This window comes from Lepidochelys olivacea (assembly GCF_965140295.1).
Source record: "Lepidochelys olivacea isolate rLepOli2 genome assembly, chromosome: 1".
Classification (NCBI taxonomy): Eukaryota; Metazoa; Chordata; order Testudines; family Cheloniidae; genus Lepidochelys; species Lepidochelys olivacea.
The window spans coordinates 244,623,845-244,651,613 of record NC_140411.1 but is presented as its reverse complement, the minus strand read 5'-3'; the positions used below and the strand labels follow the sequence as shown (position 1 = coordinate 244,651,613).

General features: G+C 45.3%; 1 protein-coding gene across 1 annotated transcript in view; it reads left to right on the top strand.

The window, feature by feature from the left end:
• IQSEC3 (IQ motif and Sec7 domain ArfGEF 3) overlaps positions 1-27,769 on the top strand; it is a 125,462-nt gene that overhangs the window by 33,979 nt on the left and 63,714 nt on the right. Inside the window, exon 2 of the mRNA XM_084637350.1 lies at positions 26,119-26,199. Within this exon, the coding sequence (XP_084493476.1) occupies positions 26,119-26,199 (81 nt within the window). The remainder of the gene's footprint in view (positions 1-26,118; positions 26,200-27,769) is intronic.

Here is a 27,769-nt window from a genome sequence, read left to right as displayed (position 1 = left end):
TTCTGCCTTAATCATTGTTTGTCACTGCAAGTTTTCTTAAGTGCAGAACTGCCACCTACAGGTGAGATCCACACAAGCGAAGAGAATGTTAGGTCATTCAAAACGTTACTGGCTTCATATACCTTTTTCTGCCGGGGTATTTTGGTTGTGGATGTGGTGCATTTTCACTTTTGTGAAACTGAGGCGTGGCTATCACTAGATAGGCCTCTTTCATTCCTTACAAGAATGGAAGAGAACGGGGTGAGTGTTTCCATGCATTGCTTTGAGGATCCCATTGCACAGGTTTTCCATATATCAGTGGATATCTCAATTTTCTCCAGAACATTTTATTCATGGTATATATTTTTTTTATCTTCTAGTGAAATTACCTTTTGCTAGAATCCCTGATCTTGTTTTGAATAGTGGACTGCTGGAGCCATTACTGTGGCCTCTGGGAAACTCTCTAATAGGGCCAGGCAAATAATTTTAAACATATTCTAGAATAATTTGAGAAATATTGTAAAATTCATTGAACGTTATTCATGACAACATTCATGGAAGGCACTCTGTAGCTGAGTGAATAAAAACATTATGAAATTACTTTAATAGATTATTCAATTAATGTTATTTGCCTAGCTCTGCTACATAAGGACAGAATCCCACTCCCACTCAAGTCAACGGTAAAGTCCACATTAACATCAGTGACAGAAGATGAGCTACAAAATCCCTAGGGCAGACTCCAAACTGGGCATAAACTGGGCAAACTCCATTGAAGTCAGTAGGTTTAAACTGCTGTTGTATTTAGCCCTAGATGTCTATTCAGAACAGTCCCTTCTTAGAACCCCAGTACTATGCGGGTGCATTGCTCTTAACATTAATGCAAGGAGAGTTTGTGTTAAATAAGTGAGTTTTTATCTTTGACTGTACAGCCATCTAAATGCATATATACCAAAACCTGCAACAGGCAGATCTCTGTTCTGAGAGGTATTCTAAGCCTTGCATTTGATATCAAGGGTAACTCTTTGAACTCTCCAGCTACCACCTTCATGCCTTCATAATAGCAGCTGCATCTGGTATATGTGTCTTCAGCAGTCTCCACCATTGGTTGAAACAGCAGATTCCCTCACCTTGACCTTCAGTCCCTTTCTCTAGCTGACCATTACACAATACATTGCCATTTGACAAAGACCATTTAGATGCAGAAGAGACTAATACTAAGGAAATCTCTCTCAAGGTCTTTGAAAAGATCATTTTATTATATTATTATTATAAGTGCAACCTAACCATCAGGCTCCAGTCTTTAAAATGCAGATTGTTCCATGCTTGAACTGGGTTAACTGGTATCTGAAACTAAAACACACCAATATTTTTGCCACCACAGAACCTGAAACGAAGAGTCTCTCCCTACCCAGTCTTTAAATCTTGGGTTGAGAAGAGTATTGTTGTTTTGGAGAGGGGAACAGCAAAGATGATACTATAATGTCCTGTGAATATCCCTTGCAGATTCCTGACTGAGACTTTGGAGCATCCAAAGAAGAAATTGTCCCCAGAGATGTTTCAGGCAGCTGTGCTAGTCTGTATCCGCAATAAGAACAGGAGCACTTGTGGCACCTTAGAGACTAACAAATTTATTTGAGCATAAGCTTAAATACAAATTTATTTGAGCCCACGAAACCTTATGCTCAAATAAATTTGTTAGTCTGTAAGGTGCCACAAGTACTCCTGTTCTTTTTGTCCCCAGAGAATCCATCATAGGTTTTACAGTGAGCCCAGTCTGTGCTGGGACAGAACTTTGGGAGATTAGTCAGTACTGCGTGAATACTCATGAAATGCAGACATGACCAGTAATGCTTATAGTTAGGGCCCCAATAGGTGATGCTAAGGTACATGATTTAAGGAACTCCCAATAACAGGAACAGAACAGATACTAGGAGTGAAGCTGAGAGGGACTTAAAGGAAGTGTGCTCATTTACTCTGGATAAAAGAAAGGGGACTTTGAGGTGACTGATAGAGGTTTTCAGCATGCTGAGAAGGGTTGATAAAGCTGATCAAATACATTCTGTGCACTGGTCAGAGGTTAAAAATAGAAACAGAATCTATAAAGGGAGGGCAGGAGGAAAAAAAAATCAGGTATTTTGGCAGAACCACCCCATACAAGTGAAGTAAGACAGATGACCAAAATGCTGCCCAGCAGCCAGTTATCGTACCATGTGTTAGAGATCACAGACAGCTGATGAGTCAATTGGAGAAAGAGAGAGAGAACCATTAAATGCAGGAGTGGGAGCAGGAAGTGTCACATACCTTTCCATGGAAACCGCCCCACTCCCCCATCCCCTGCAAGTTCTCCGAGTGGGAATCCTGCAGTCTTTCCCTCCTCAAAGGCTATTCCTGCAAAGAGAGGAGAGGGGAGAAGGCTCTGCCACCTGCCATCTTCTTAAAGGCCACTCTTGGATGGGAGGACAGAATACCTCTTCCCTGCACCCTCCCCATCCAAATAGGGAAGGGCCCCGGGGGCTTCCCTGAGCCAGAAGTCTTGGCAGCTGCACACGGGGATTCCACAGCCACACGAATACCAACTGTCACTAATGGAAAATAATTTTTCATCTGGTAAAAATAGCTCCTTCATCTGTGCATGCTGCCTTCGTCATTCAGACAATGTGCCATCACCTCAGGAACTACTCTTACCAAACCCTCCCCCACGGAACAACATAGTGAGCTTTCCCCCGCATCCTCAGAGTCATGTCTGCTGTGACTAGGAACACCCCCAACCTCTGACCTGCTTTCAAATAGGTTGTTGGGTTTTTATTTTTAACACGGCAGATATCACAGAAAAATCCCTACGGGGCCCCTCCTGCTGGCACCCCCAAAGCAGTTCCTAGGCTGCTCATAAGTTACATCAGGGGCTGCTTTGGCCCCCAGCACTCCAGGATTGGAGAGAGGTGAAGAGGTGGGTTCCAGTGAATACAAGTTTGACACAGTTGAAGATCTGACCCATTATTATTAAATTTGTCTCTCAAAGATTTCTACACAGTAACTGAAGCAACTTGGCTTTACAGACAGAGGGATTTAAAAACAAAGAGCACCAACAAAAGAATTTAAAATTCTAAAACCCACTCAGATAATTTCTCTTTCAAATAGGCAGCACAAACGAAACACCCAGTGGTGTGCTATGGTATAAAGCTTTTACTAATGTCTCTTCAGGCGATGTACAGAACTCACTCAAGATTTCCTCGCTGGGCAAGGCTGTGATCTGTCCAAGCTTGTGCTAATAAAACGCTTATCATGGCACAGCATCACCATATGCTGTAAATGTACTATGTGCATTTTAGCATCTACCTCTGGCCAAGAATCTATTTTTTTTTTTGTAGGACCGACACCATTCGCTCTAATGCTGCAGAGCCAGTAACTACCAAACCCTATTTTAGATGCTGTGTGGGAATAATTGCAGATACACAAACAAGTGCTCCAAGACAGATCTGTTCAATTCAAGCTTAATTTGTAAAAATGGTGGGTGGAAAAAGGAATGACAAAAAGAACTAGGGAGAGAGAGAGAGAGAGAGTACGAGCCTGGTCACATGATGACTACAGTGGTGATGGAAATGATAAATATTCAACAGGTGTAAACAGTGAGGAAGAATAATTGTTACGGGTGGGTGGTAGAGCTAGAAGAAAAGGGCTGGAATTAATCAAAAGTAAATTTAGGCTGAACAGCAGACAATGGAGTGATCTCTTAAGGAAAGTAGTGCTAAACCCATTGCTCATGCCATTTAAACTAGGGGAACTGGTGGAGAGGTGGTACTTTTCTAGTTAAAAAAAAGGTCACTGTGTATCTAATGGAAAAAGACCAGACTGAGAAGGGAAATGGGGAAAAATAACTTTTAAAACCTTCTTAACTGGAAAAGTAAGGGAGAATTTTGGTCCAAGGAAAGATATTCTCACTTACCATGTCTCTCTCTCAATTTATAAATATGTCCTTTGTCAAAAAAGCACTTGGCAGTTTGCTGTGAGGACAGCAGAGCACTGGAAACATTTGCTGTGTATTAGGAGGCATGCTCGATCATGCATCTGCTGCCTGCCCAGCCAGTGATTTTTCACTTCACAAGATCTCAGGCCTTATTTGTGCAGGATGACATTGGATAAACCAGCTTGCGGAGACCATGGAGTGCTCACCCGTGTCTGAGATTCTGCCTTCACAAGCTAGGAGGATAGGAAAAGGTGGATTCATATACAATATACACAGTAGCTCAGCATTTCTCTGAGCATTTCAAAAGCACCTATCACCATGTGAACGCATTGGCATGTGTAAATGCATGTTTATACTAGTTAGGAAGGGTGTTTCATCACTCACTGTTTCATTCCACAGGGTTGGGACCCAGTGGTGAAACAGGGCATCGGAATCCCAGGACTCCGTGAACATGGAGGCCGAACTCGCTTAAGTAGAGTGGGTCGCTACAGGACAAGGTTCCATTGATGGAGCAGAGGCGGGGCAAAGCCCAGGACCGAAGGAAAACAGAGTTCCCTCCAGGGCAGAACTGGGGTCCCACTGGTGGAGCAGCACATAGGAAACTTAAGACTAAGTGCCCATGAAGACAGAATGCCCCCTCTTAGCCTTTAGGAGAAAGGGTATTTAGTCTTCATGGCATATTAAACAAGCTCTGTTTTATCTCCATGAAGAAAATCCAGTGATTCTAATGAAAGCCTGTCACAGTCGGTTTGCTTTGGAGTTACCCTAAGACTGACTGTGTCATTAGTATCTTCCCCCTGGATACAGGGAGCTGAGTTTCAATGGAGAATGACAGAAATTGACCATTGCAACCTGGTAGTGTGATAATCGCTCTCCTGTTCTGTACCTGTGCTCAGAGAATTGGAGAGATGCCTGTCCATTCCAATACAGAATTGCACTTTTGAGCGTCTCTCTGTATGACATTTGTTTAATTAAAAGCTTTGTTAGTGGTAAGCCCTTTTCCCTATGTGGGGCTGTGAGGTTCCTCCTTCCAATACCAATTGCACACCTCTGGGGTCTCCCTATGCACTGCCACAATAAGTCCTTTACACAGAACAGCAGGTATGAGCGGAGTGGAACTCCCTCATGGCTTTAGGTTAGTCCAGACTCTAGCATCAAATACCTCTGTTTCACATCTCCAGAAATCAAGGTTTCAACTCCTAATGTGAAAGCCAACTGCTGCCACCTACTCCTGGGAAGGGAAATGTCTTCATGTGCCAGCTCAGAAGGTTTGGCGCCATCACGAAGGTGGCTGCACAGCTGAAGTGTGAAGGCAGAAAAAAGCACTGCCAGCTTGGGTGGAGCCACGTGGCATCAGCTGACACCTCAGTCCTGTCGGCACTAGAGTGCTGAATCACTGCGAATGGAATGGGTGAGATAGCACAGGTGTATGTACCAATGGGGCAGGATATCCTAGCTATGCTGCTTCAGGTGTAAGAATGTTTCAGTTTTGTCCTGCATGTTGTAGTTACTCCTGTTCTAGACTACACTATTGCAATTGCACTGCCTTCTAAATATCAATCCCATAGTTCCTGGTGCATCTCCCTGAAGTAGTGTATTATAGGAAACCAAAGGCATTCTGAGATATTTCAGGGAGCTAAGGTGAGTTGCAGAACAAGTCAAACTCCCATAATCCCCAAGGAAACTTCCATTAAGACATGTGTGGTTGGTGCCTTTTCCTACTCATTTTCCCAAATATAGGCCAGGGTGAGTGCTTAGCTTTTACTCCCTGCTCAAAAGGAAATGTATAACATGCTGGCCAAGTGGGCCTTGGTCTTTCTTTAGTGGCTGGAAAACACAGAAAATGTTTTGTAAGTCTGCTACCATCTCCCATGTAATAGGTCTGATGCTTTAGCTCAAGCAGTAGTGTCTTTCTTTTAGATTCAGATGTCCCAGGTTCACTCCTTAGAAATAACTGAAGCCTGGGGCAGAGCTTTAGAAGAGTCATCAGGGGCATATGAGGTAACTCTGAGACGGCAGTAAAGGTATTCCAGCAGTACCCCACAGAGACTTAGATAGGCAGCTCCCCTAATTCATCATACAGCTGTCACTGCCACACAAGTAGGCAGCCTTCTACTGTACTTGCAGATGAGACGGCAGTAAAGGTATTCCAGCGGTACCCCACAGAGACTTAGATAGGCAGCTCCCAATTCATCATACAGCTGTCACCACCACCCCAGTAGGCAGCCTTCTACTGTACTTGCAGATGATCCTCAGTAAGTGAAATGTTCCTTTGAGGTCTAGAACATGGCTGCAGACTGGGTTGAGGGGGACCACATTATACTGGAAACCCAAGATGTTCTGCAGCCATTAGCACACCCAAGAAGCTTTTCTGTATCTTTGGGGTGAGCTGGCCCCAAAGCTGCAGCACCAGCCCATCAAGATAAGACCAGCAAGTCCTCATAGTGGTGAGTGTTCATCATCCCAGATGTCACCAGTCAGCTAGACATTAGTTTGAGGTTGGGAAGTCCATGGGGGGTGTTGTCACGGTGAAAGTTTGCAGGGCAATGTGTAGTGCGTTCCTAGGGTATATGATCAAGGGTGGCCAATGTTCAAGAAATCACAGAGGGCTTCCCAAAATGTGCCAGAGCCTATGACTCAACTTATCAACCTAGTCTGTTTCTCCTTTAGCCTGCCAAACCCAGGAGTACACATAGACAGGGGTACTTCTCCAGAGTGATGAAAGCTGTAGTGGATCACTCTGGGAGGATCATGGATGTATACATAGGATGGCTAGGCAAAGTATATGATACAAGGATTTTCAATAACTGGACTTTTCAGGAGCAGGCCAAGGAACTATTGAATGCTCACTGGTTCCTTTAGACCAGTGGTTCTCAACCTTTTTTCATTTATGGACACCTAAAAAGTTTCAAATGGAGGTGTAGACCCCTTTGGAAATCTTAGACATAGTCTGTGGACTCTCAGGTGTCCACGGACCACAGGTTGAAAACCACTGCTTTAGACAGTGTTGAATCACTGTATACAGGGATTATGTCTTGCCAGGTTATGTTCAGCCACTCTGGGTTGCGTTTTATTGAACCACACTTTAAGACTAGTGCAGGCATAACGTAACATAAACACCTCCCCCATATCTGATCCAAACACAGACATTCAAAATATGAACTAATTTATTCTTGGTGAGAAAGACCCAAATTCCATTTATATCTCACAGTCCCAGTAATTATGGAAAGGCTGCCAATTCCACCAATATAAATCTTAGCCCTTTCATGGGGTTTCATCATACATCTTAGACAAAAGTGGGAAGAGAAGATGGTATTTTTCACTATGCTATCCACAATATCCAGGCAGAGGCTTAGTTTTGGATCTTTTTAGGAGGACCAAGTATTCAGCAGTATAAGACTGACAAACTATCATTAATATATGATGAAATAAAGGGAAGCTGGAGGTTGTTCATCAGCATAATTAAAAATGAAGGTTTTTTTGTTACTAATTTTCTGCCTAGTTACAAAGCTATTTGAACAAAAAAGAAAAGGAACTTTAGATGCAGTTTATCTCGTGAAAGACAGCACGGGTAGGAAGAGAAGTTATTTCAGTGAAAAAGAGGGCCTTGATCAGCATGGAATTGAAACAAATTAATGTTCCCTATACTTTCTGAAAGTCCGGTGATTATGTATGGTTGAAATTTTTCTACTCAGTAGTTTATTGACGTTCTGGGGGAGAAAGTGATGTATGTATACACAAAACTGTTTTACATTAAGTTTTATTATTGAAGCTTTCTGTTTACAGAAAATCAGGCTTTCAGTTAGAGAATGTCAATAACTGTTTTGAGAAAAATCTTTTTAAAAAATGAAAAAATTGGTCTCTTTCAAACCCTCAAAATAGGAAGCTACTTTGCAAAATTAAGATGTGATTATTTTTGTATTAAATTTTCATAAAGAAACAAAGATACAAAAAGGTAAATAACTTACAGCTTGCAACTTTAAAATATCTTTAAACATACGTATTTTTATCACTGGTAGGTGACGTGTCATGTGCCATTGTGGATGAAATATAGGGGCAATGATATGGAAGGCCCCAAACTGTTCACCTAAAACACTAATCACTGTGTTACATGAGAAGGGGACATGTAGACTAGGCCTACAAGACCCTTTGTCTTCAAACTTTCCACTATCCACTGCCATTGATGTGGTCTCATCAGTATTAACACTAGTCTAACACCTGCTTTGAGCTGGATTAGATGATACTGTGATTATAACTGCCATGGTTGGTCTACATGAGCATGCCTGCTGAGGCCATATCTGATAGGAAATCTAAACAAAATTGGTTAGTATACACACAGCTGGGTATGGAAAGCTGAAAAGTGGCATTCCCTCACATTCCACTGTGTTTTATCATTTGTGTATGTGGTCTGACAAGAAATGAGGAGCAAAACCAGTTAGTAGAACCCCACCCGCTTCATATTTTGTGTTCATTAACAAGATACATGGTGAAAATCTGATCCAAATTTCATGCTTAGACTCTGTGCCAAAGAGTGTGATTCAATTCAGTACAGGGGAGACAGGATCTCAGCAAGACCTCTAAAGGAGAGCCATGGTGCTTTGTGGTGTCACCCCTTGTTTACTCTGCCTCCTCCTCATTCCCCACTCCCTGGCCCATTCTCCATCTCCTTTCTCTCTTCCTCTTCTTCTCCTCTGTCTCCCTTCACACCAGTATGAACACTGTCCTTTCCCTCATTAGTGCTGCAAGTCAGTGAGGCCATTGGAATCTGACCTGTACTCACAAGGTATCTTCTCACAGCCAAGAATTCAAGTCACCCAGCTGGTTATATACACAGGGCACTGCCTGAGACTTGCTAAGTGAGCAACACCATCTTGATACTAGCATATTCATGCAGTTCTTGCCGTGCTCTGGAAGGAAGTCTCAGAAGCAGAAGAGAAGGTCATAGAGAATGACTGCCACTGGATAAATACATCTCTACAGTGGAGAACCAGTGTGCTTTGGGAGCAGCAGAATTTCCCCCTTAAAACTAAAGTCCTTTTTATCAGTTGAAGAGGTTTCAACAGTGCAAGCTTCTCTCACCCATGTGCCCCAAGTCTGACTGGGGCTGGAACTCTGAGGGTGACAATAAAGTTCCTTCTCCAAGTCTTTTGAATTCTGCTTACTTAGATAACAGACATAGAAGCTTTTGTAGTATGGATACTTGTCCACAAGTAAGTGGTCTGAGACATAGGTTCCAACTCTGTGGGTGCTCTGGGGCTGGAGCACCCATGGGAAAAAAAATAGTGGGTGCTCAGAACCCACCAGCCATCTGCCGATCAGTGGTTCAGTGATGGGCGGGCAGGAGGCGCTGGGCGGAGCAGGGGTGGTGTGTACTCAGGGAAGAGGCGGAGTGAAGGCAGTGCATGGTCAGGGAGGGGGCAGAGTTGGGGTGGGGCCTGAGAGCAGAGCGGGGGTGGAGCACCCCCCACCCCAGAAAAATGAAAGTTGGTGCCTGTGGTCTGAGATCACCACTTCTTGACATGTAGGCCTAACTGCAATTGTCACACAGTGTGGATCAAGGCAGGCCTGCCCCTACTATTTTCTCCGTTGCTCTGGTGCATTATGGGACATGTAGTTCAGCTGGGGGCTAGAGAGACCTGAAACTACAACTCCTATAAAGCATGGCACCAACTCAGGCATTCATGTGAACTCAACATTAATTCTTTAGTTTAATCCATCAGGAAAATTAAATTTTGATGGAATTCTCTTTTCCCATAACAGGGATTTTGAAGAAACCCCAGTTTCTGATGAGACCTGTTTTTCTTGAAGATTTTCAACCAGCTCTATTGAGACTCATAGGGGTTTGAAGAGAGATTAACCCTGTATCCACTGAAAACGGGGAGCCCACAGATTCTTCCTCCTTTCTACCCTCCCCATCTGTCTTGAAAGAAACCCCCTGAGTCCCCACCACCCTCTTTCAATGGATTCCTTGATCTCCTCTCCTCCTCCCAGTCACAGACTTTTCAAACCAGCACACCAGGAACTAGTCTGGTTCAACTCACCACTGAGATTTTGAGCCCTGATTGAGGGGAGAATAGGCTCCCCTCTTCTCTTGGTATGAGCAGGTATTGCGCCCATCAGGGCTAGAACTACATCCTGGCTTTGCAGAGGCAGCTCTCCTGCTATCATTCTGATGCCAGTAGGGGACTTTACTCTTCCTCCAACTCCCCATCCTCCCAGACACCTACAAGAATGCTAGTTGTTTGTCCAGTTCTCTCTCCTTACCCCCACTCTTTCCAGCAGGTAGGAAGGATCTTGGCAGTCAGTCCAGCCTCTCCTTAAAGGACACCTAATCTCTTTGTTAAGCCTACAAGTGTTTCTAGGAATCAGGACAGGCTTGTCAGCAGCAATTTTCACTCTGAAGAAAACAAATCTGCAGGCGACATCTCTCCAGCTTGCCCCAGCATCTTGTCCCTGCTGCCCAGAGCTGAGATCCTTGAGGAGGGAGACAGCAGCATCACCGATAGCCTGCCTGACAGGAACCCCCTGTTCCATCTCCATCACGGGGCGCAGACTCACCGGCGGTACCTCCTGCTGGTTGTCATAATTGGGAATTAGCGTTCCAGCCTCCGGAGTGCCCTCTTCAGGCCAGTGTCTCACCTTGCTGCTGGCTCCCGTGTCCCTCCCAGGACCCCTTTCACTGGGTGCTGCCCCCTGGCAGTACCCCACAGTTCTGGGTCTCCCCCTCCCAGGGGAACCCCCCCACCCACTATCCCTACCTCACCTCAGTGGTAGGCTCTTGCCAGTCACCAGCTAGCCCCCGTGCCCTGGGGTAGACTGGCATATGAGCCACTCATCACCAGCAAGGTTGGGTTTGGATCTGCTGCCTCTGCCTACCCATGGCTGCCCCTGCAACCCCCGTTCCTAATAGGCCTTCCCAGGCCTGCAGCTTTCCTAGGCCAGAGCTCCCCGGCTCCCTTGGCCTTTCCCCAGCCCTGCTCCAAACTAGGTCCTCTATTCAGGTCTCTGCAGCCAGGTTCCTCCCTCTCAGAGCTAGAGAGAGTGCACCTTCTGCACCTGGCTTCTCTGGCTTTTATAAGGCCCACTGGGTCTGTTTGGGGCGTAGCCCCCAGCTGTGGCTGCTCTGCCAATCAGCCCAGCTCTTCCCCTGCCCCAGCCCTCTCCCAGGGCTATCTTAAACCCCTCTGGGCCCGAGCGGGTGTCCACCCCACTACAATCTCCATTTACCATACATCCACAGGGAAGGAATGGATGTACCTCCCCATCCTCACTGGCTGGCGAAGACTGCAGTGCATACTTACTACAGGGGTGCACACTCACACAGTATGCTGGACCTCAGGCACATGCTGACTGATTCTCCATGACACACATCTCTGATCCTCACACTCATTCTCATTCCACCAGACTCACTCACACACTTGCCCATGATTGTGTTCTCCCTCACACTCCTGCTAATGCAAAACACTCACATTTATTCTCAAACCCACACACTCCTCTCTCAGCTATCCCCACCTCACCCACACTTATCTCCGAGTTTCTCAGGATTTACAAGGAGAGATGAGACCATTTTGGCTACGACCTGGGCTGTAGCAAGATAAGCCAATTTAAGAAGAAAGCACGGGCATATGTAGCCACACAGCCAATATAACTTTCAACCTCTGCTGTTGGAGAGGAAGGATTGGCCCTAACCCATCATATCTGAAATACTTCCTCACGCTGGAAGCAATAGGTCAGACTAAACCAGTTTTGGCTCAGATCCCCTTCCCCGAGACAGGAACATCCATTTCCCTAGTTGGATTTTTCAGATCAAAACTTTCCAAACTGAAAGAGCCCATGATGGCCAAGAGATTCACACTGGTGTCAAGGCACAACCCCACCTATTTGGCACTGTTGGCTCCCACCCCAGATATTGGTGTAAGGGCATGGTGCTTTTTGTTATGCATGTAAAGTGTTCTGGGATGTTAAATGCTATAGATAGGTGAACTATCAATGTATTCTAGTTTAGTGGGACACAGTATATTGGGGCAGCTGTTTTAGTGGGATGTCTTCCAGGAAACTGATTTAGCATTAATGATAGTGAATGGTAACAACTATTGCTGAACTAGGAAACACAAGGTAAACTGATGCCGATGCTGCTTGATGATTACTCAGGTGCTAGATAGGTCTCAGATTCTGGGCTGTGATCTCTTGATACCCACATTGCCAAATAAAGTTTAGAGAGAATGTTTTCTTCAATATTTAATGGGCCCTCAAAAGAGGCTGGGTTCCACAAGCACCAACAAAACCAGTTTGAGATTATGGCATATACTCTATTTTCAGTTTCTGGGAGGCAGGCAAAGATTTGAAGCACTGAGGACCATTGCTCCTACTGATTTTCTTCTTCCCTGCTCCTTTTCTTTGGGGGATAAACCTAGGGAGTGCCGTAGAGAGATGTCAAAAAGTACTTTAAGCATTCAAGCGAGCAAATGTAAGAGTTATAGTTACATGCACAATATTTCCTGCATCCCCTTGAATATATGCATTGTTATATTTTGTATTATGGTAACACCTAGAAGCTGTAATCAGGAAGCCATTGCAGTAAGTGCTATACAAACAGACTCCGATCCTGCAAAACCTTATGCATGTGCTTAACTTCACATAAAAGTTAATCACACATGCAAGTCTTTGCAGGATTGGGCCCAGAGTAAGAGCCCTAGAATAAATAGACTATATCCCCATAGTCTTTACATAATCAAATGCTGTTTCAACTAATACCTTGTTAGAGTCATACACATTTCAAAACCCCTAGATATGTGTACCATCTTGTAGTAAGGTATACTACTGTGTACATCAGAACAGAATCCAGGAAAGTCACTTATGATGAGTATGCAGTACAGTACTGAGACATCCGACATAGAATAAACACAACACAAAATAATAGTGAGCGTGTACTGGTTTTTATAGTTTAGAATTAAGTGATAGTACTAATTCTTTAAATAGTTGAAGAATGCAGGGAGAAAGTAGCTCATGCCACTGAGTGACTGCTCCTGATACAGAAGGAAAGGCAGTCTTCTTAGCATATGTGCCATGTGCCTCAGGTGGCACGTGACCAGGTTCATCACTGAATTTGCTCTGCTGTTTGGATCATTAGCTTGCCCGGGCTGGGTACTGAATGCTGATCCATGCTCCCCAGGAGAGGCAGTGATTGGTTTTGACACTTTCAGAGCCTGTTTGCAGCTGTAAGAGCAATAGACATGAAATGGGACATCAGGTGAGGCTGGGGGTTATCAGGGCTCCAATAAGGATTTGCTTTACCTCCCTCCTAGAGGAAAATATGTGGGAGTTGAAAAGAGTCTTCCCATTATCCTGTGCTGAATCCCTGTCTTTGACTCTTCATAGTTCCGTCCTCAGCCATCTGTTGGTGCAAATCTGTGCAGCAGTTTGGAGTCAGGAATAATATGAGTCTTGTGCTTCTTAGGGAATTAATATCTAGACATTTCCAAACCAATTCCAAAGTCCTTTGGTGACTTATAGAGAAGATTACAAAAAATCTCGGCCCACTCCTATCAGGCAAGCATTTTTGTTGCTGACATGGGATGCCCATCTTGGGAGTGGATTTTATTCTGAAGGATCAGGTTGAGAAGATTCCTGCAAATAAAAAGGTGACAGGCTTTTCATCTCCAGTGGTAAGCAGCCATTGACCACCTAGGTTTTTAGGCACAGCAAGACTGGAACCATGAAGACCCACCACATAAGCCACTGGGGGTGGGTAGGGTGACCAGATGAAATGAAGAAAGTATCGGGACACATGGAGGAAGAAAAAAAGCGGCCGGAGTTGATGAAGCAAAAAACCCCAAAAAACGCCGGAGCGGCTAAAGCTAAAACATCGGGACAAATAGCGTCCTGACTGTGCATCGGTTGGGACACGGGACAAAGACCTAAAAATCAGGAGTCCCGATTTTATCAGGAGGTCTGGTCACCCTAGGGGTGGGGGCGGGGAAGGGTTCTTAGTGAGCAGCCCCCAGAGGATTTAGTATGAGAGGGAGAAGACTACTCAGAGGAAGCTGGGTTAAGAGATGGAGGGGGAGACTCAAAGAGAGAGAGAGAGAGAAAGAATGTAAACTTATTGAGGCCTTGGTTCCCCCAGCAAAAGTGATGTTTTAAAATCCAAATAGGATCAGACAGTCAATAGGACTTGGTGGCAGTTGGTCTAGCCAAACCAGTGTAACCCACAACTCCTGGGTGTGGTGCTCTGTCCCATGTAGTGGCACCGAGACCACTTAGAGATGAATGAGTCTGCTACAGCCTTAACTAACAGCCATGTAGCTTTTAGCTCATACAGTAGAGGCTCATGCATTTAGCTCCTGAGATCCCAGGTTCAATCCCGCCCATTGACTATCGGGGTCTGTCAGTGTTACACCAGCAGTGACAATGATTCTAAATCCTTATGCTTCAAGGCATAAGCTGATCATCAGCTGGAGTCAGGAAGGAATTCTCCTCCATTATAGTATTACAGTTAGGTGCATCATGGGGATGGAGGTATCTGTATTCCTTTGAAGCGTCTTTCTTCGGCAAGTATTGGCAGAGTACTAGATTATCTGGGCTATTTGTTTCATCTGATACAGAGGCTCCTATTTCTACTGCTGATTTTGAGAGTCTATTCTACACATTCATTCCCTTCTCTCTAAGGGGGTTTATTCTGCACTCGCACACTGATGATATTAACTCCTGCAGAGAGGGCCAGTGTAAGTACCATGTAAGTTCTCTTCACCTCCTGTTTTGAAGGACTAAGTGGGACATAGATGGTCATAGGCCTTCTGCTGGTCCTCTGAAGAGGACTTTCTTCCTTTCTCAGTACCTGTTACCTGCCTCTGTGCACGGACTGCCCCAGAGATGGGAGCCCTCTATCCACAGAAACAGGTACAACACAAGCAGCAGCTCCAGTTTCTCCCACCTTGTTCTGCTAATGTAGCTAAAGTACCACCCCAACTGGCACTAATTTGCTCCCTTATTGAAAGAGAGGTGAAAGACTGAATGGACCCTGGAGACTGAACTGCTTTCTTACTCATGGAGGTGGCCCCTCTCAGTCACGGATGAGGAACATGGCAGGGCAGCACAGAGGAAGCAGTCATTGTGGTTAGAGAGAGGATTTTTGTCTCCAAGGTGCTCAGTGCAGCTTTTCACCAATGTAAGTAGCTTTGACAGTAACTCTTCATTGCATAAATCTGGAGACACAAAGTTAAGATTGCATTAAAAAAACTCAAAGATTTAAAAAGAGTCCAGAAATGCGTAGTTACGGCAACTCAAATAACCAAAACTCTGCCCCTGCTGCCCTTCCATACCTGCCATCTGGTGTGCAAGATGGAAACATTTTGATGAAGGTTTTGATAAAGGCTAAGAGGTTTGTAGCCTGTGCCGATGACAATTTAAATCCACTCCATTCACATAGCTTGCCTGAGGAGTCAAGAACTTTGAGTACATGATTTTTTTGTTCCATGGCTTAAGTTCATAACCACAGATATGATAGCACTGCCTATGCTGAGTCTCCCCCATAACAGCACTTTTACCTTTGAAAAGTTATCTACCTTTGGGAATTGTCCTGAATATGGTAACTTGACCACAGGTCAAAGCCTGTCTTTTCCTAGCAAGAATGTGTCAGCAGAAGAAGTTTGCAGTAGCAATACAAGATGCTTTGAACAATTTAAATGCTACACTAGTGCACAGAGAATGAGGTGACCCAGTCAGAGAATCTCAGTATTCATAGTCAATGATGTGATGAATATGTCTTGAGGATAGAACTGTCTTCTGGTTTTGGGTGGTTCTATGGGGGATGATTCATGGGCAGAGTTTAAGGTCATTTGGGTGACCTTAGTTGTGCATTTTTTTGTCCTTATTAAGTGCTGTCAAGGTTCCTTCCCCACTCTGAACTCTAGGGTACAGATGTGGGGACCTGCATGAAAACCTCCTAAGCTTACTTTTACCAGCTTAGGTTAAAACTTCCCCAAGGTACAAATTAATTTTACCCTTTGCCCTTGGATTTCAACTGCCACCACCAAACTTTATCTGGGTTCCTGAAAAAACGTAGTTTGGACACGTCTTTCCCCCCAAAATCCTCCCAACCCTTGCACCCCACTTCCTGGGGAAGGTTTGGTGAAAATCCTCACCAGTTTGCATAGGTGACCACAGACCCAAACCCTTGGATCTTAGAACAATGAAAAAAGCATTCAGTTTTCTTACAAGAAGACTTTTAATAGAAGCAAAGGAATCACCTCTGTAAAATCACGATGGTAAATACCTTACAGGGTAATTAGATTCAAAACATAGAGAATCCCTCTAGGCAAAACCTTAAGTTACAAAAAAGACACACAGACAGGAATATTCATTCTATTCAGCACAGCTATTTTCTCAGCTATTTAAAGAAATCATAATCTAACACATACCTAGCTAGATTACTTACTAAGTTCTAAGACTCCATTCCTGTTCTGTCCCCGGCAAAAGCATCATACAGACAGACACAGACCCTTTGTTTTTCTCCCTCCTCCCAGCTTTTGAAAGTATCTTGTCTCCTCATTGGTCATTTTGGTCAGGTGCCAGCGAGGTTACCTTTAGCTTCTTAACCCTTTACAGGTGAGAGGATTTTTCCTCTGGCCAGGAGGGATTTTAAAGGGGTTTACCCTTCCCTTTATATTTATGACAAGTGCATTAATCTTTGAATTCCAGGTGTTCTAGAATTTCCAGCTTTAGGAACCTACAATGTTCTATTTAGGGTTTTGCCTTTTAAGTAGTTGACAGACAATTATAACCTGCATGCCATCCTAAGGAAGACACAGATCCTCAGCTGGTGTAAATCAGCAACGCTCCATTAGATTTAATGGAGGATCTGTCCCAGTGTTTCACTTTGGAATTTACTTAAGAGAAATTTTCAGTGATAGGAGAATTTCACTCTCTCCAGAAATTCTGGTGGAGCTTGAGGACCCTGCTCCTCCCAACTTTTAAGAAGTTCTCTCCTTCCCACTTTCCAGACTGAATCCCTCAAGGGGTTCCTTGCCTCCAATTCCTCCAAATCACTTGGAAAATAACAATAAGGGGGAAGAGACAGTGTCTTCAGTTGATTTATTTGGGGAGGAGTCAGTGCACTGCTAGGTATGGCCTATTTCTTCGCTAGATCCGTGTCCCTGCAGCTTTCTCTCCAGACTACCACCCTTGTGAGAGTCTCTCCCCTGCTCCTCCTAGAATGGTCCACTACTTTCCTGCCCACTCCAACTCCCAGTGGGTACCTACCTCGAAGTAGAGTGACCCTTTCCATAGTACCAAGCACCTCCAAGGTATTTATGGAGATATCCACACAACCACCTTTTGATGTGGGGAAGTATTATCCCCATTCTACAGAGGCAGAGAAGGGTCAAGCAATTTACCCAGGATCACATAAGACATCTTCATCAATGCCAGAAGTTCCACTTCAGTGAGTTTACCACCAAACCATGTTTCCTCCCTTGACACCTTCCTCATAGCAATTGCCATTCTGTATCAGATTCAACAACAGAGTACAAGAGGTGGTTAGAGTCAACAAGGCCTCCTTTAAAAGTTGGAAGTCAAATCCTATTGAGGAAAATAGAAAGGAGCATAACTCTGGCAAATCAAAGATACAAGTATAATTAGGCAGGCCAATAAAGAATTTGAAGAGCAACTAGCAAAAGACACAAAAACTAAATAGCAAAAAAATGTAAGTATCTCAGAAGCAGAAAGCTTGCTAAACAATCAATGGACAATTGAGGTGCTCAAGGTGCACTCAAGGAAGACAAGGCTGTTGCAGAGAAGCTAAATGGATTCTTTGCATCAGTCTTCACTGCAGAGAATGTGAGGGAGATTCCCACACCTGAGCCATTTATTTAGGTGATAAATCTGAGGAATTGTCCCACACTGAAGTGTCATTAGAGGAGGTTTTAGAACAAATTGATAAATTAAACAGTAATAAGTCACCAGGACAAGATGATATTCACCCAAGAGTTCTGAAGGAACTAAAATATGAAATTGAAGAACTGTGGTATGTAACCTATTGCTTAAATCAGCTTCTGCACCAGATGACAGGAGGACAGTTAATGTAACACCGATTTTTTTAAAAAGGCTCCAGAGGCAATCCTGGCAATTACAGGGCAGTAATCTGCACTTCAATACCAGAAAAACTGGTTGAAACTATAGTAAAGAACAGAATTGTGAGACACATAGAGAACATGATTTGTTGGGGAAGAGACAACATGGCTTTTGTAAATGGAAATCGTGTCTCACCAATCTCTTAGAATTCTTTGAGGGAGTCATCAAGCATGGACAAGGGGGATCCAATGGATATAGTGTACTTGGATTTTCAGAAAGCCTTTAACCAGGTCCCTCACCAAAGGCTCTTAAGCAAAATAAGCTGTCATGGGATAAAAGGAAAGGTCCCCTCATGGATCAGTAACTGGTTAAAAGACAGGAAACAAAGGGTAGAAATAAATCATTAGTTTTCATAGTGAAGGGAGGTTAATAGTGGGGTCCCCCAGGAATCCGTACTGGAACCAGTGCTGTTCAACATATTCATAAATGTTCTGGAAAAAGGGGTAAACAGTGAGATAGCAAAGTTTGCAGATGATTTAAAATGACTCAACATGGTTAAGTCCAAAGCAGACTGCAAAGAGTTACAAAAAGGACCTCACAAAACTGGATGACTGGGAAACAAAATGGTAAATGAAATTCAATGTCAATAAATGCAAAGTAATGCACATTGGAAACATAATCCCAACTATACATACAAAATGATGGTGTCTAAATTATCTGATCCCACTCAAAAAAGAGATCTTGGAGTCATTGTGGTTAGTTCTCTGAAAATGTCTGCACAACATGCAGCATCAGCCAAAAAAGCTAAACAGAATGTTGGGCACAGTTAGGAAAGGGCTAGATCGTAAGACAGTAAATATAATAATGCCTCTATATAAATCCATGGTATGCCCACACCTTGAATACTGTGTGCCGTTCTGGGGGCCCCATCTCAAAAAAGATATATCAGAAATGGAAAAGGTACAGAGAAGGGCAACAAAAATGATCAGGGATATGGAACAGCTCCCATCTGAGGAAAGATTAAAAAGACTGAGACTGGTCAGCTTGGAAAAGAGACAACGAAGGGGGGATATGATAGAGGTCTATAAAATCACGAGTGGTGTGGAGAAAGTGTTATTTACCTCTTCATATAATATAAGAATCGGGGAACAACCAAAGAAATTAATAGGCAGCAAGTTTAAAAGAAACATAAGGAAGTATTTCTTCACACAATGCACAGTCAACCTGCCGAACTCGTTGCCAGGGGATGCTGTGAAGGTCAAAAATATAACTGGGTTCAAAAAAGAATTAGATAAGTTGATGGAGGATAGATCCATCAATCGCTACTAGCCAAGATAGTCAGGGATGCAACCCCATGCTCCAGGTGTTCCTAAGTCTCTCACTGCCAGAGGCTGGGACTTGATGACAGGGGATGGATCATTCGATAATTGCCCTGTTCTGTTCATTTCTTCTGAAGCACCTGGCATGGCCACTGTCAGAAGACAGCATACTGAGCTAGATGGACCATTGGTCTGACTCAGTATGACTGTTCTTATGGGTCATCTAATCTAGTATTGCATCCCCTAACAGTGAGTGGTTAACATGAGATGTTTCAGAGGAAGAAGCAAGAAACCCCCCTAATAGGGAGATGTGGGATAATCTGACCCCTTTGTGGGTTTTACCTTAAGCCCTCAGAGACAGAGATGGTTTTCAACCCTGAACAATGATATTTTGTATCCCTTCCAAAATCTGCACCTCCTACTATTTTCAGCAAGACTGAAGCCCTGCCCACAGGGAAGATGACTGCCACTTAATGGACCAGGAGGCTAGACATAACATAGGGATTGTGAGGAGCAGCAAAGATGCTGAAAGATGGAGGGGGAGCAGGCACCGGGGGAGGGTGACAGATTTAGGGGTTGCAGAGGAATGAGGTGCAGGGTGAAGTGAGGGCAGGAGGGAGGCTGAGAGGGGTGCAGAGGACAGTGATGAGGGTGGGAGATGGAGGGGATAAAATAGCAGCTCCCCCACTATGGGTGAGCGCAGCATTGGGAAACCACGTGTTGACACTGCCCATGGAGTGCTGTACAGAGGCTTTCAGTTTCCAGGGCTATCTCAGGCACCTTCTACCAACACTAAATTAGAAAATGAGAAATTAATTTGTTTGGGAAGTGTCGCGTAAGGCCACTCTCTTTGATGTAAGATTGGGCTAGTGGCTCCCGAAGGCCTTTTGCAACCCAGCCTAATCTTCCATGATTCTAGAAAGCTGGAAAGGGGCGAGGGCCTTACTGGCCAGCTCCCAAGCTGGCTAAACAGTTTCATCCTGGCCAAAAGACACTGTGGGGATTTAAAGAAGCTTGTACTGATCAGGAGGGATTTGCTTATGGCTGGACAGTTCATTTACAGATTCCATTAGCAAGGCTGCCAGGGATGCTTGGTGGATGCTTCATTCTTGTGAGAAGAGAAACTAAAGTCATTCCATCTGAAGTCAGTTCCTTAAAGAGAAACGAGATGCTGATTTGTTGTAGTGACCTGTACATCGTGGCTGGGCAGAATATGGCTTGCCCCTCACACAGGCCACGTCTATGCTTGGAGCTAGGGGTGTCATTTTCAGCTCACATAGATGTACCCACATTAGCTTGAGCCCCACTTACGTAGCTAGGGGGGTCCGGGTGGGTCCATACTCAGGACCCCAAGCTTCCGCCAGTGCTACCCTAGCTACACTGCGCAAGCTAGCACAGGTACATCTCCGCGAGCTGGGAATCACACTCCCAGCTCCAAGTGTAGACTTAGCCTTAGATGAGCCCAGACTGGCAAATCCTTGCCTCTGGAAGGTGTCAGTCCCCAGAGCATGTGCCCTGGCTGGGCAGGGAGTGGTATTGCCCATATTCTGATAGACCCTGACTGTTTCTGGTTCTCCAGAATCTCCTCTTGCCTGTTTGCCTGCCTTTGTCTTCTACTGTTTCCCCCACCCCCCATGCCTGTCACTCTGCTACCTGTACATGCCTTGATAGTCTCTTTGACTCCCTGCCAGCTTTAGCACACAGCCCCTATGCCTGGAGCAGCCTCTCTCCTAATGTATACACTACCTGCCCTCCTTTAAATCCACTCAGAACTCATTTCCTTCTGGCTTGAGCTCCTTTGCTACTTGCACCGGGGTGCTGGCCAGGAAGCCTGTGTATTTAAAACAAAACAAACAAATCAAACATTTGAAATCAAATCAAACGTTTGATTTTTAAACTTGTATGGTTCACATTTCCCAGCTTTTCTCCATAAGTATGAGGGCTACAAAAACTTTTTTTTTTGAGAGAGAGAGAGAGAGAGAGAGAGAGAGAGGAAAGTTTTGATTTTCACAAAACTTCAGGAGCTGGAACTTTGAGACAGACACAAGATGTCACAAAACTCACAACAAAGAAGTTAGCAACACTGAGGGGGAAAGGGCCAGGTGGCCTTCAGCCCTTGATCATTGCTGCAAGTCCCCTACCACAACCTGACAGGCTCCTCTCCATCTTTACAATAAGGAAACCAAACAAGGCAGTAGGCAGGTTTACCAGCTGGCTCCAATCAGTCAAGAGACAGTTCATTCCTCAGGGTTTCCTGATTCTAGCTGTCTCTCAGATCTGCTCCACCATAGGCCGGGAATATTCAAATACTCACCCTCTTAGACCTAAGCCAAAGCTTCCTTGCCCCAAATGGCAGGTAACACAAGTTCTGCAAGCCCATTTCCTGGCTTGCCCTGCAGGACATTAACTCCTTTGTCCAGTGAGGGCTATGTACACCCCGCCACAAAGCCCCTCAGGCAGGGACCTTTTCTTTGCATATGTTCGGAAAGCACCAGTCACACGGATGGGGTTACATAAATGAGAATAACAATCGCTTTCCAATAGTGATTCCATTTCCCCTGGCATAAGCCTGGGTTGGGGCAAAATATATAATAGAAATATTTATTAATGGAAATATTTAATTGGACTGAGGACCCTAGCTGCTTCATGGTATTTAAGGAGTTCAGAGGTGTATCAAGATTCATATAGGCCCCCAAGCACAAATTTAGGTTGAGACCCTAACACACAATTCTGAAATAACCCCTTACCAAAACCTGCCCATTGAAAACATTCCTCCTAATGTACACCAATCTCTCCTTCCCATCCCCACTTTGCCTTCGCCCCCTGCCACTTGAGGCCGTTGGACTCAAGGATTCCCAAGCACTGCTGGGGTAAGATTTCTGGCCATAGGTATGGGCTACACCTGCTTGTTGCTGTATGAGGGGCAACAGCAGATTGTGGTTGCAGAGGGGCTAGAGCTGTGCTCGATTGTCCCCAAGGGCCTCCGCTGTTCAGAGCTCTAGGACAAGAGGTTCAAAAGTGGACATTGATTTTGGGTGGCTCATGTTGGGCACACAAAGATGTGGCACCCAAAATCTGTGGTCACTTTGTGGCTGCTGGTCCCCGGGCACACAGGTTCATTTCCGGGGTGTTTCTTGCTCCTTGCTATATTCACAGCAGACTGAGGTCTCAGCTGCAGTGATTATCCACTGTTCTATTTTCCTCCCATGTCTGTGCCTCATCTCCTCTTTTCTCTGTGCTTCTCCTCACACTTTTCTTTCTTGGTGCTTAGATAACACGGCCATAGCAGCCTTATAAATACGTATGATTCTCTCTGGGTGCCTTTTTGACTATCTTGTTTCCTTCCTCTCTTCCCCTTAGCGCTACAGCTCCCTTTTTGGTTTCTCCTTTTCTTCTCTTCATTATTAATAATTAATATTATTTGAATGGTACGTCTAATGTTGGAGTAGGTGCAGCACACATTAGAGTACACTAGGTAGGGTGTCCATATTTCCCCAAACTGAAAACCGGATGCGCAGGGCTGGCCACAGCTGCCTGGCATCATCGCTTGTCCCCCTGAAAGTCCCTCTGTACCCCCAATTGAGCCAAGTAGCAGAGATAGGGGCAGGGGGGAGAGGAATGGGTATAGACTGGGATCTGGGCAGCAAAGGAGGGTGTGAGTGTGCGAGAGTGTATGGGTACTTTTGGGCTCAGAGCCAGGAGGTGAAGCTACTGGACTATGATCCAGCTAGCCGTTCAGTGCCACTTTGGGGGCTGGGATAGCAGAGGGGCAGGGAGGAGGCTCCAGATAGCAGCCCTGGGTGGGGGAGAAGGCTGGGATGTGGCAGAAGCAGGTGACTGGAGGAGAACTGGGGAGGAAAAGAGGCTGGTTGGGGTGGGTGGGTGGGGAAGGGAGAGGGCTCTGGGGACTAGCTCCAAAGGATGGAGGGTAGTTCACTAGGCCAGGGTGGGGCCTCCAGGGACTGCTTGGGGGCAGGGGGCAGGAGGCAGAGGTAGGAGCTGCTGCAGGGGGAGGATATGCTGCACAAATGGATGCTGTGAGAGACATCGGGCACTGGGTTGCCCAGTAGGGCTCAGGGCCCTGCTGTCTCCATGGAAACCGGGTGATACACAAGATGAGGCACAGACTAAAGAATAGTTTGTATGAGGGTCCTGACAGCGCTGCCCTCTGATTGGGCTGCAGAGTGAGCACATAGAAACCTCATCGCTCCCTGACTGGAGGGGAAGAGGGTAGGGGAGCCACATCATCCAGGCTCCTGCAGGGCTCCAAGCACAGTACCTGTGCAGTCTCCCGGTGTGGGATGGGGCACAGGCCTTGGGTTGCCCATAGGGGGGTGTGGAGATGCCCCACCCCCAAATGTCACCACTTGCCCCCACAAATGTTCCTCCGTATCCCCCAGTTTGAAAACTTGGCATTTGTCTCGTTTGCTCTTGCCAACTGATCATCATCAGTTGGCAAGAGCAAACGGGACAAATGCCCAGTTTTGCCAAAAAAAAAAAAAGTCAGGACGTCCAGGACAGGGCTTAAAAAGGGGTCTGTCCCAGCCAAAATGGGACATATGGACACTCTAATACTAGAAGGAATTTAGGGAAAGAGTCAAGGTGAGAGTGACAAGATGGAGGAGCTCTGACATTTATGTGAGTTTGCTTGAATCTAGAATCCAGTATAATCTTGAGACTGCTCACCTGCGCCCGTCAAAAGATGGCACAAGTATTTTACAGATAGGCCAGACTGACAGGTACCTGCCACCTGAAAAGCTTAAATTAGAGACAGCCCTGCAAGGACCAACAATAAATAAGGGTTGCAGAGGAAATGGAATCGGAGGGGTGGGTGTTACCGCAATGGAGTGTTGGGAGATAAATTTGATGTGGCACAAAAACACATCATGTTAACTCCTTTTACAGTGAGTATGTTATGATGTGGGGACAGAGCTGGGACAGAGGATATGGGGAGAGTTCAGTGAGGTAATGCAAACTCTCTCTTTCCCCATCTCTCTCCTGGGTATCTTGTTTTTAAACAGCCATCGCTTCTGAGACCATTTTGAGAATTAACATCAGAAGTAAATAAAGGAAGCAACAGAGCTGAAAGGGCTTGTTACATAAAGCTAGCTGTGCAGGCCTGGTGATGGGTAATGGGGATAGGGTGACCAGATCGGGATGGGGGTGGCAGGTGATAGGCGCCTATATAAGAAAAAGGCCCAAATATTGTGACTGTCCCTATAAAATCGGGGCATCTGGTCACCCTAAATGGGGAACAGGATGTAGGACTGTTGCTGTCTCTGTGGATTGGATTGGCTATCCTCATGGCTGCATCTCTCAAACTTTTCACAGAGAAAAGGCGGGTGAACTTGTCTTCCCTCACAGGGAGGAATGGTGAGGCAGGGCCTGAGGAGAACATTTCACACCCACTCCCCATCCAAAGCCAAGAATCTTTTCAGTTTTGTTGTTGTTGCTGGGCTAGAATCAGGCAAAATGCCATTAAATCACAGAGTCAACAGATTCTCGGCTGGTACAAATCGATGTAGCTCCACTGACTTGGAGCTAGGACTATTTACATCAGCTAAGTATTTGGATCACTCTATCTCCCTTGTTTTCTGACCCTTTCTTTCCATTTTCTTTTTCTCTTCTCCACTTTTTTCCCCCCTCTCTCTCAATTTGTCTTTTGTTCACTTTTTTGGTGCCTTTGGGCAAAAATTTCAAACGTGGCCAAGGATTTTGAGTGCCCCTGTTTTCTTGGAGGTCAATCTTGAGTCATCTGAAAGGGGTCTGGTTTTCAGAGGTGTTGGATGGCTGCAGTTCCTACTGCATTCAGATGGGATTTTGTGAGTGTTCAACTCTTCAGAGAACCAGACCCTTGAAAATGCTTCCAGATGGGGCCCAGAAAATAGAAGCACACAAAATCAGTGGCCACTTTTGAAAATCAGGACCCATTTTTTCTCCCCGCAGACAAATTCTTCCTTCATTTCCATATTTTAAATCTGTCTCTGAATACTTCACTCTTATTTCAAGCTGTTTTTCTTTTTGGATTTGGTCTCTGCTTTTATCTTCTTTGTTTCATTCTCTTCCTCTCCTCCATTCCCCTCTCTCCTTTCCTCCTCCACTCCAGTCTGCTCAAGTTGGGCTCTGATGCAGGGAAGCTGCTTCCCCAAAGCAGGCTGTGAGGATGTTTTGGAAGGAGAGCGGGAGGCAGAAGCAAGTTAGAGGGACGCTCTCTGCAGGTGCCAGTGAGATGACAGTCCTGCACTAAGCTGGTTGAAATAGAAAACAACATGTGTGGGGGAGGGAGGATTTCAGTGTTGTTTCCATTTTGCAGGATTCAGAAAAAAATTCCCTCCAAAAATTCTTGACTTTTTACTTATTAAATGAGTGTTGAAACAGCACCCAGGCAAAGAAAGCATTTGCTCCACATTCAGCAAAACTGAAATGAAAAAAAAAAAAGTCAACTGTATTTCATTACACTTTTTTTTTTTATATAAAAGGCCTTTTATTTTTTTAACAAAGAAAACATTTGATTTGAAACATTTTGCCTCACTCTACGCTGCATGATGCTAGTGGCAAGGCATGTGAGGGAGGGAGGGGAGATGACTACTCCCTCCTACCATGCTTTGTTCCCCACCTCCTGGTCCAAAGGATTCATGTTATAATCTGATTTCTCCTCAGCTGTAAAGAGCCACCATCACTGAACAGCTGCAATGCCCAGGAATAGACTTGGACAGGACAGTGTCCTATGAGCTTGCCAAAGACTGAGATGAACTCTTACCTGCCACTGTTTGTCTTCTCTTACAGGAATGAAACGGTTTTACACCAATTCTGCTGCCCAGCAGCTGATGCAGAGCAGAAGCCTTCATCTCTGGACTCCTCACCAAGGTGGGAGACTGCTGTCACCATGGGCTTCTCCTTTCCATCCCTCTCCTCCTCTCACTACCCCATCACACTCCTCCCTGCCCCAAATACACACCCCATACCCTGCTGTCATTCACCCCCATCCCTCCTATAAACGTGTCCCCACCACTGCTCTTCCTCACACACCCCTCGCTCTTCTCTCCCAGGTATGCCACCCAGTATGTTTTAATCACACACACACACACATACACCCCTCAGCCTCCACACACACACACCCTCGGTCTCTCTCTCTCACACACACACGTACACACACCTTCCACCAGGGTTTAGGGCTGATCTTACAGAAGTGCAATGGAATTTCATATTATAGTGGTACAGCTTGTTTAAATACTATTTAAGCTATTGCAGTGTAGGTTGCCAGGTGAAATGGGCTGAATTTTCCAGAGAAGGGTAATTGTAATGGTACTAACCTGTGTACAAGTTAGCATGGCATGGGCCCACATTGACCACACAACTGAGAGTGATGCAACCCTCTCTGACCGGCAGCGGGCATCAGAACCGAAACCAAAAGTCCAAAAATGAGAAGGCAAATCAAAAACAACCCGGGAGAGCCATTTCCAGTTAGCAATGCACAAATAGAACCTGCCCCCCATGCCTGGGCTACTTGCTACATTTCCATAGCTAGGACCGTCATGTCCTGAAAACAGTAGGCAGTGTGCTAGGAACTGCCCAAACCTGGGGCTGGTCAATGCAGCATTCCCAGTTTGCCACTGGAAAGAGCAGCTTTTGACATGACTGTTTCACTCTCTCCTTTGTCAGGATCCACCTGAGAGATGGCTGACCTTTTTAGCTGAGTCTGAAAGTCTGGGTGTACCAGTCCACTTTAAGCCTTGCTCTCCCAGCACTTAGATACCATGCTGACAGGAGTATCAAAAATACTTGGGATAGACAAGATGCCGATATAGACGCGGCCTCCACTCTCCATGTTCTCTCTCATCCTAACCCTCTCCCAGCTCCCTCTCACCCACTCCGTCCCATCCTTCTCTATCTCGCATGGACACATGCTCCTTCTTCTCTCACCCTCTCATACGCCTGCTTTTGGCAGCTAGGGGGTTTGTTTTTAGAAATTTATGTCCCATTGAAAGAGTCTTTCATCTGACCTTTGACATTAACATCGGAAGCCAGCATTCCTGGGAATGGCTCCAGGCGGTGTGGGGCAGGTGAGTTGTAGAGGCGCCTCAGGGCGGTGGTCTGCAAAATGCTGTTTTTCTTGATTTGTCCTGCTCACTGGAACAGCCTCTGAGTCCTGATCACCATGCAGTGAAAAGTTTGAGAACTGACCACTGTGAAGAGAACAAATGGGCACGTGCATTCGGGGGATGTGTGGGGTCCTGCTGTACTCAGGGAGGGGCAGGGAGAGTGGGCTCACTCCTGCTCTTTAGTAGCCAAGACTAAATGTGGAAGGAAGGCAGGGATAATCCTCTGTGCTGAACTGGACTTCAGTGCTGAGGGTATGAGCTTGGGGAGGGTGGTCTAAGCCTTGAGTGGAGTCTAGAGCCAAACTTCAATGAGTGTGATAGAGGGATGCAAGCCC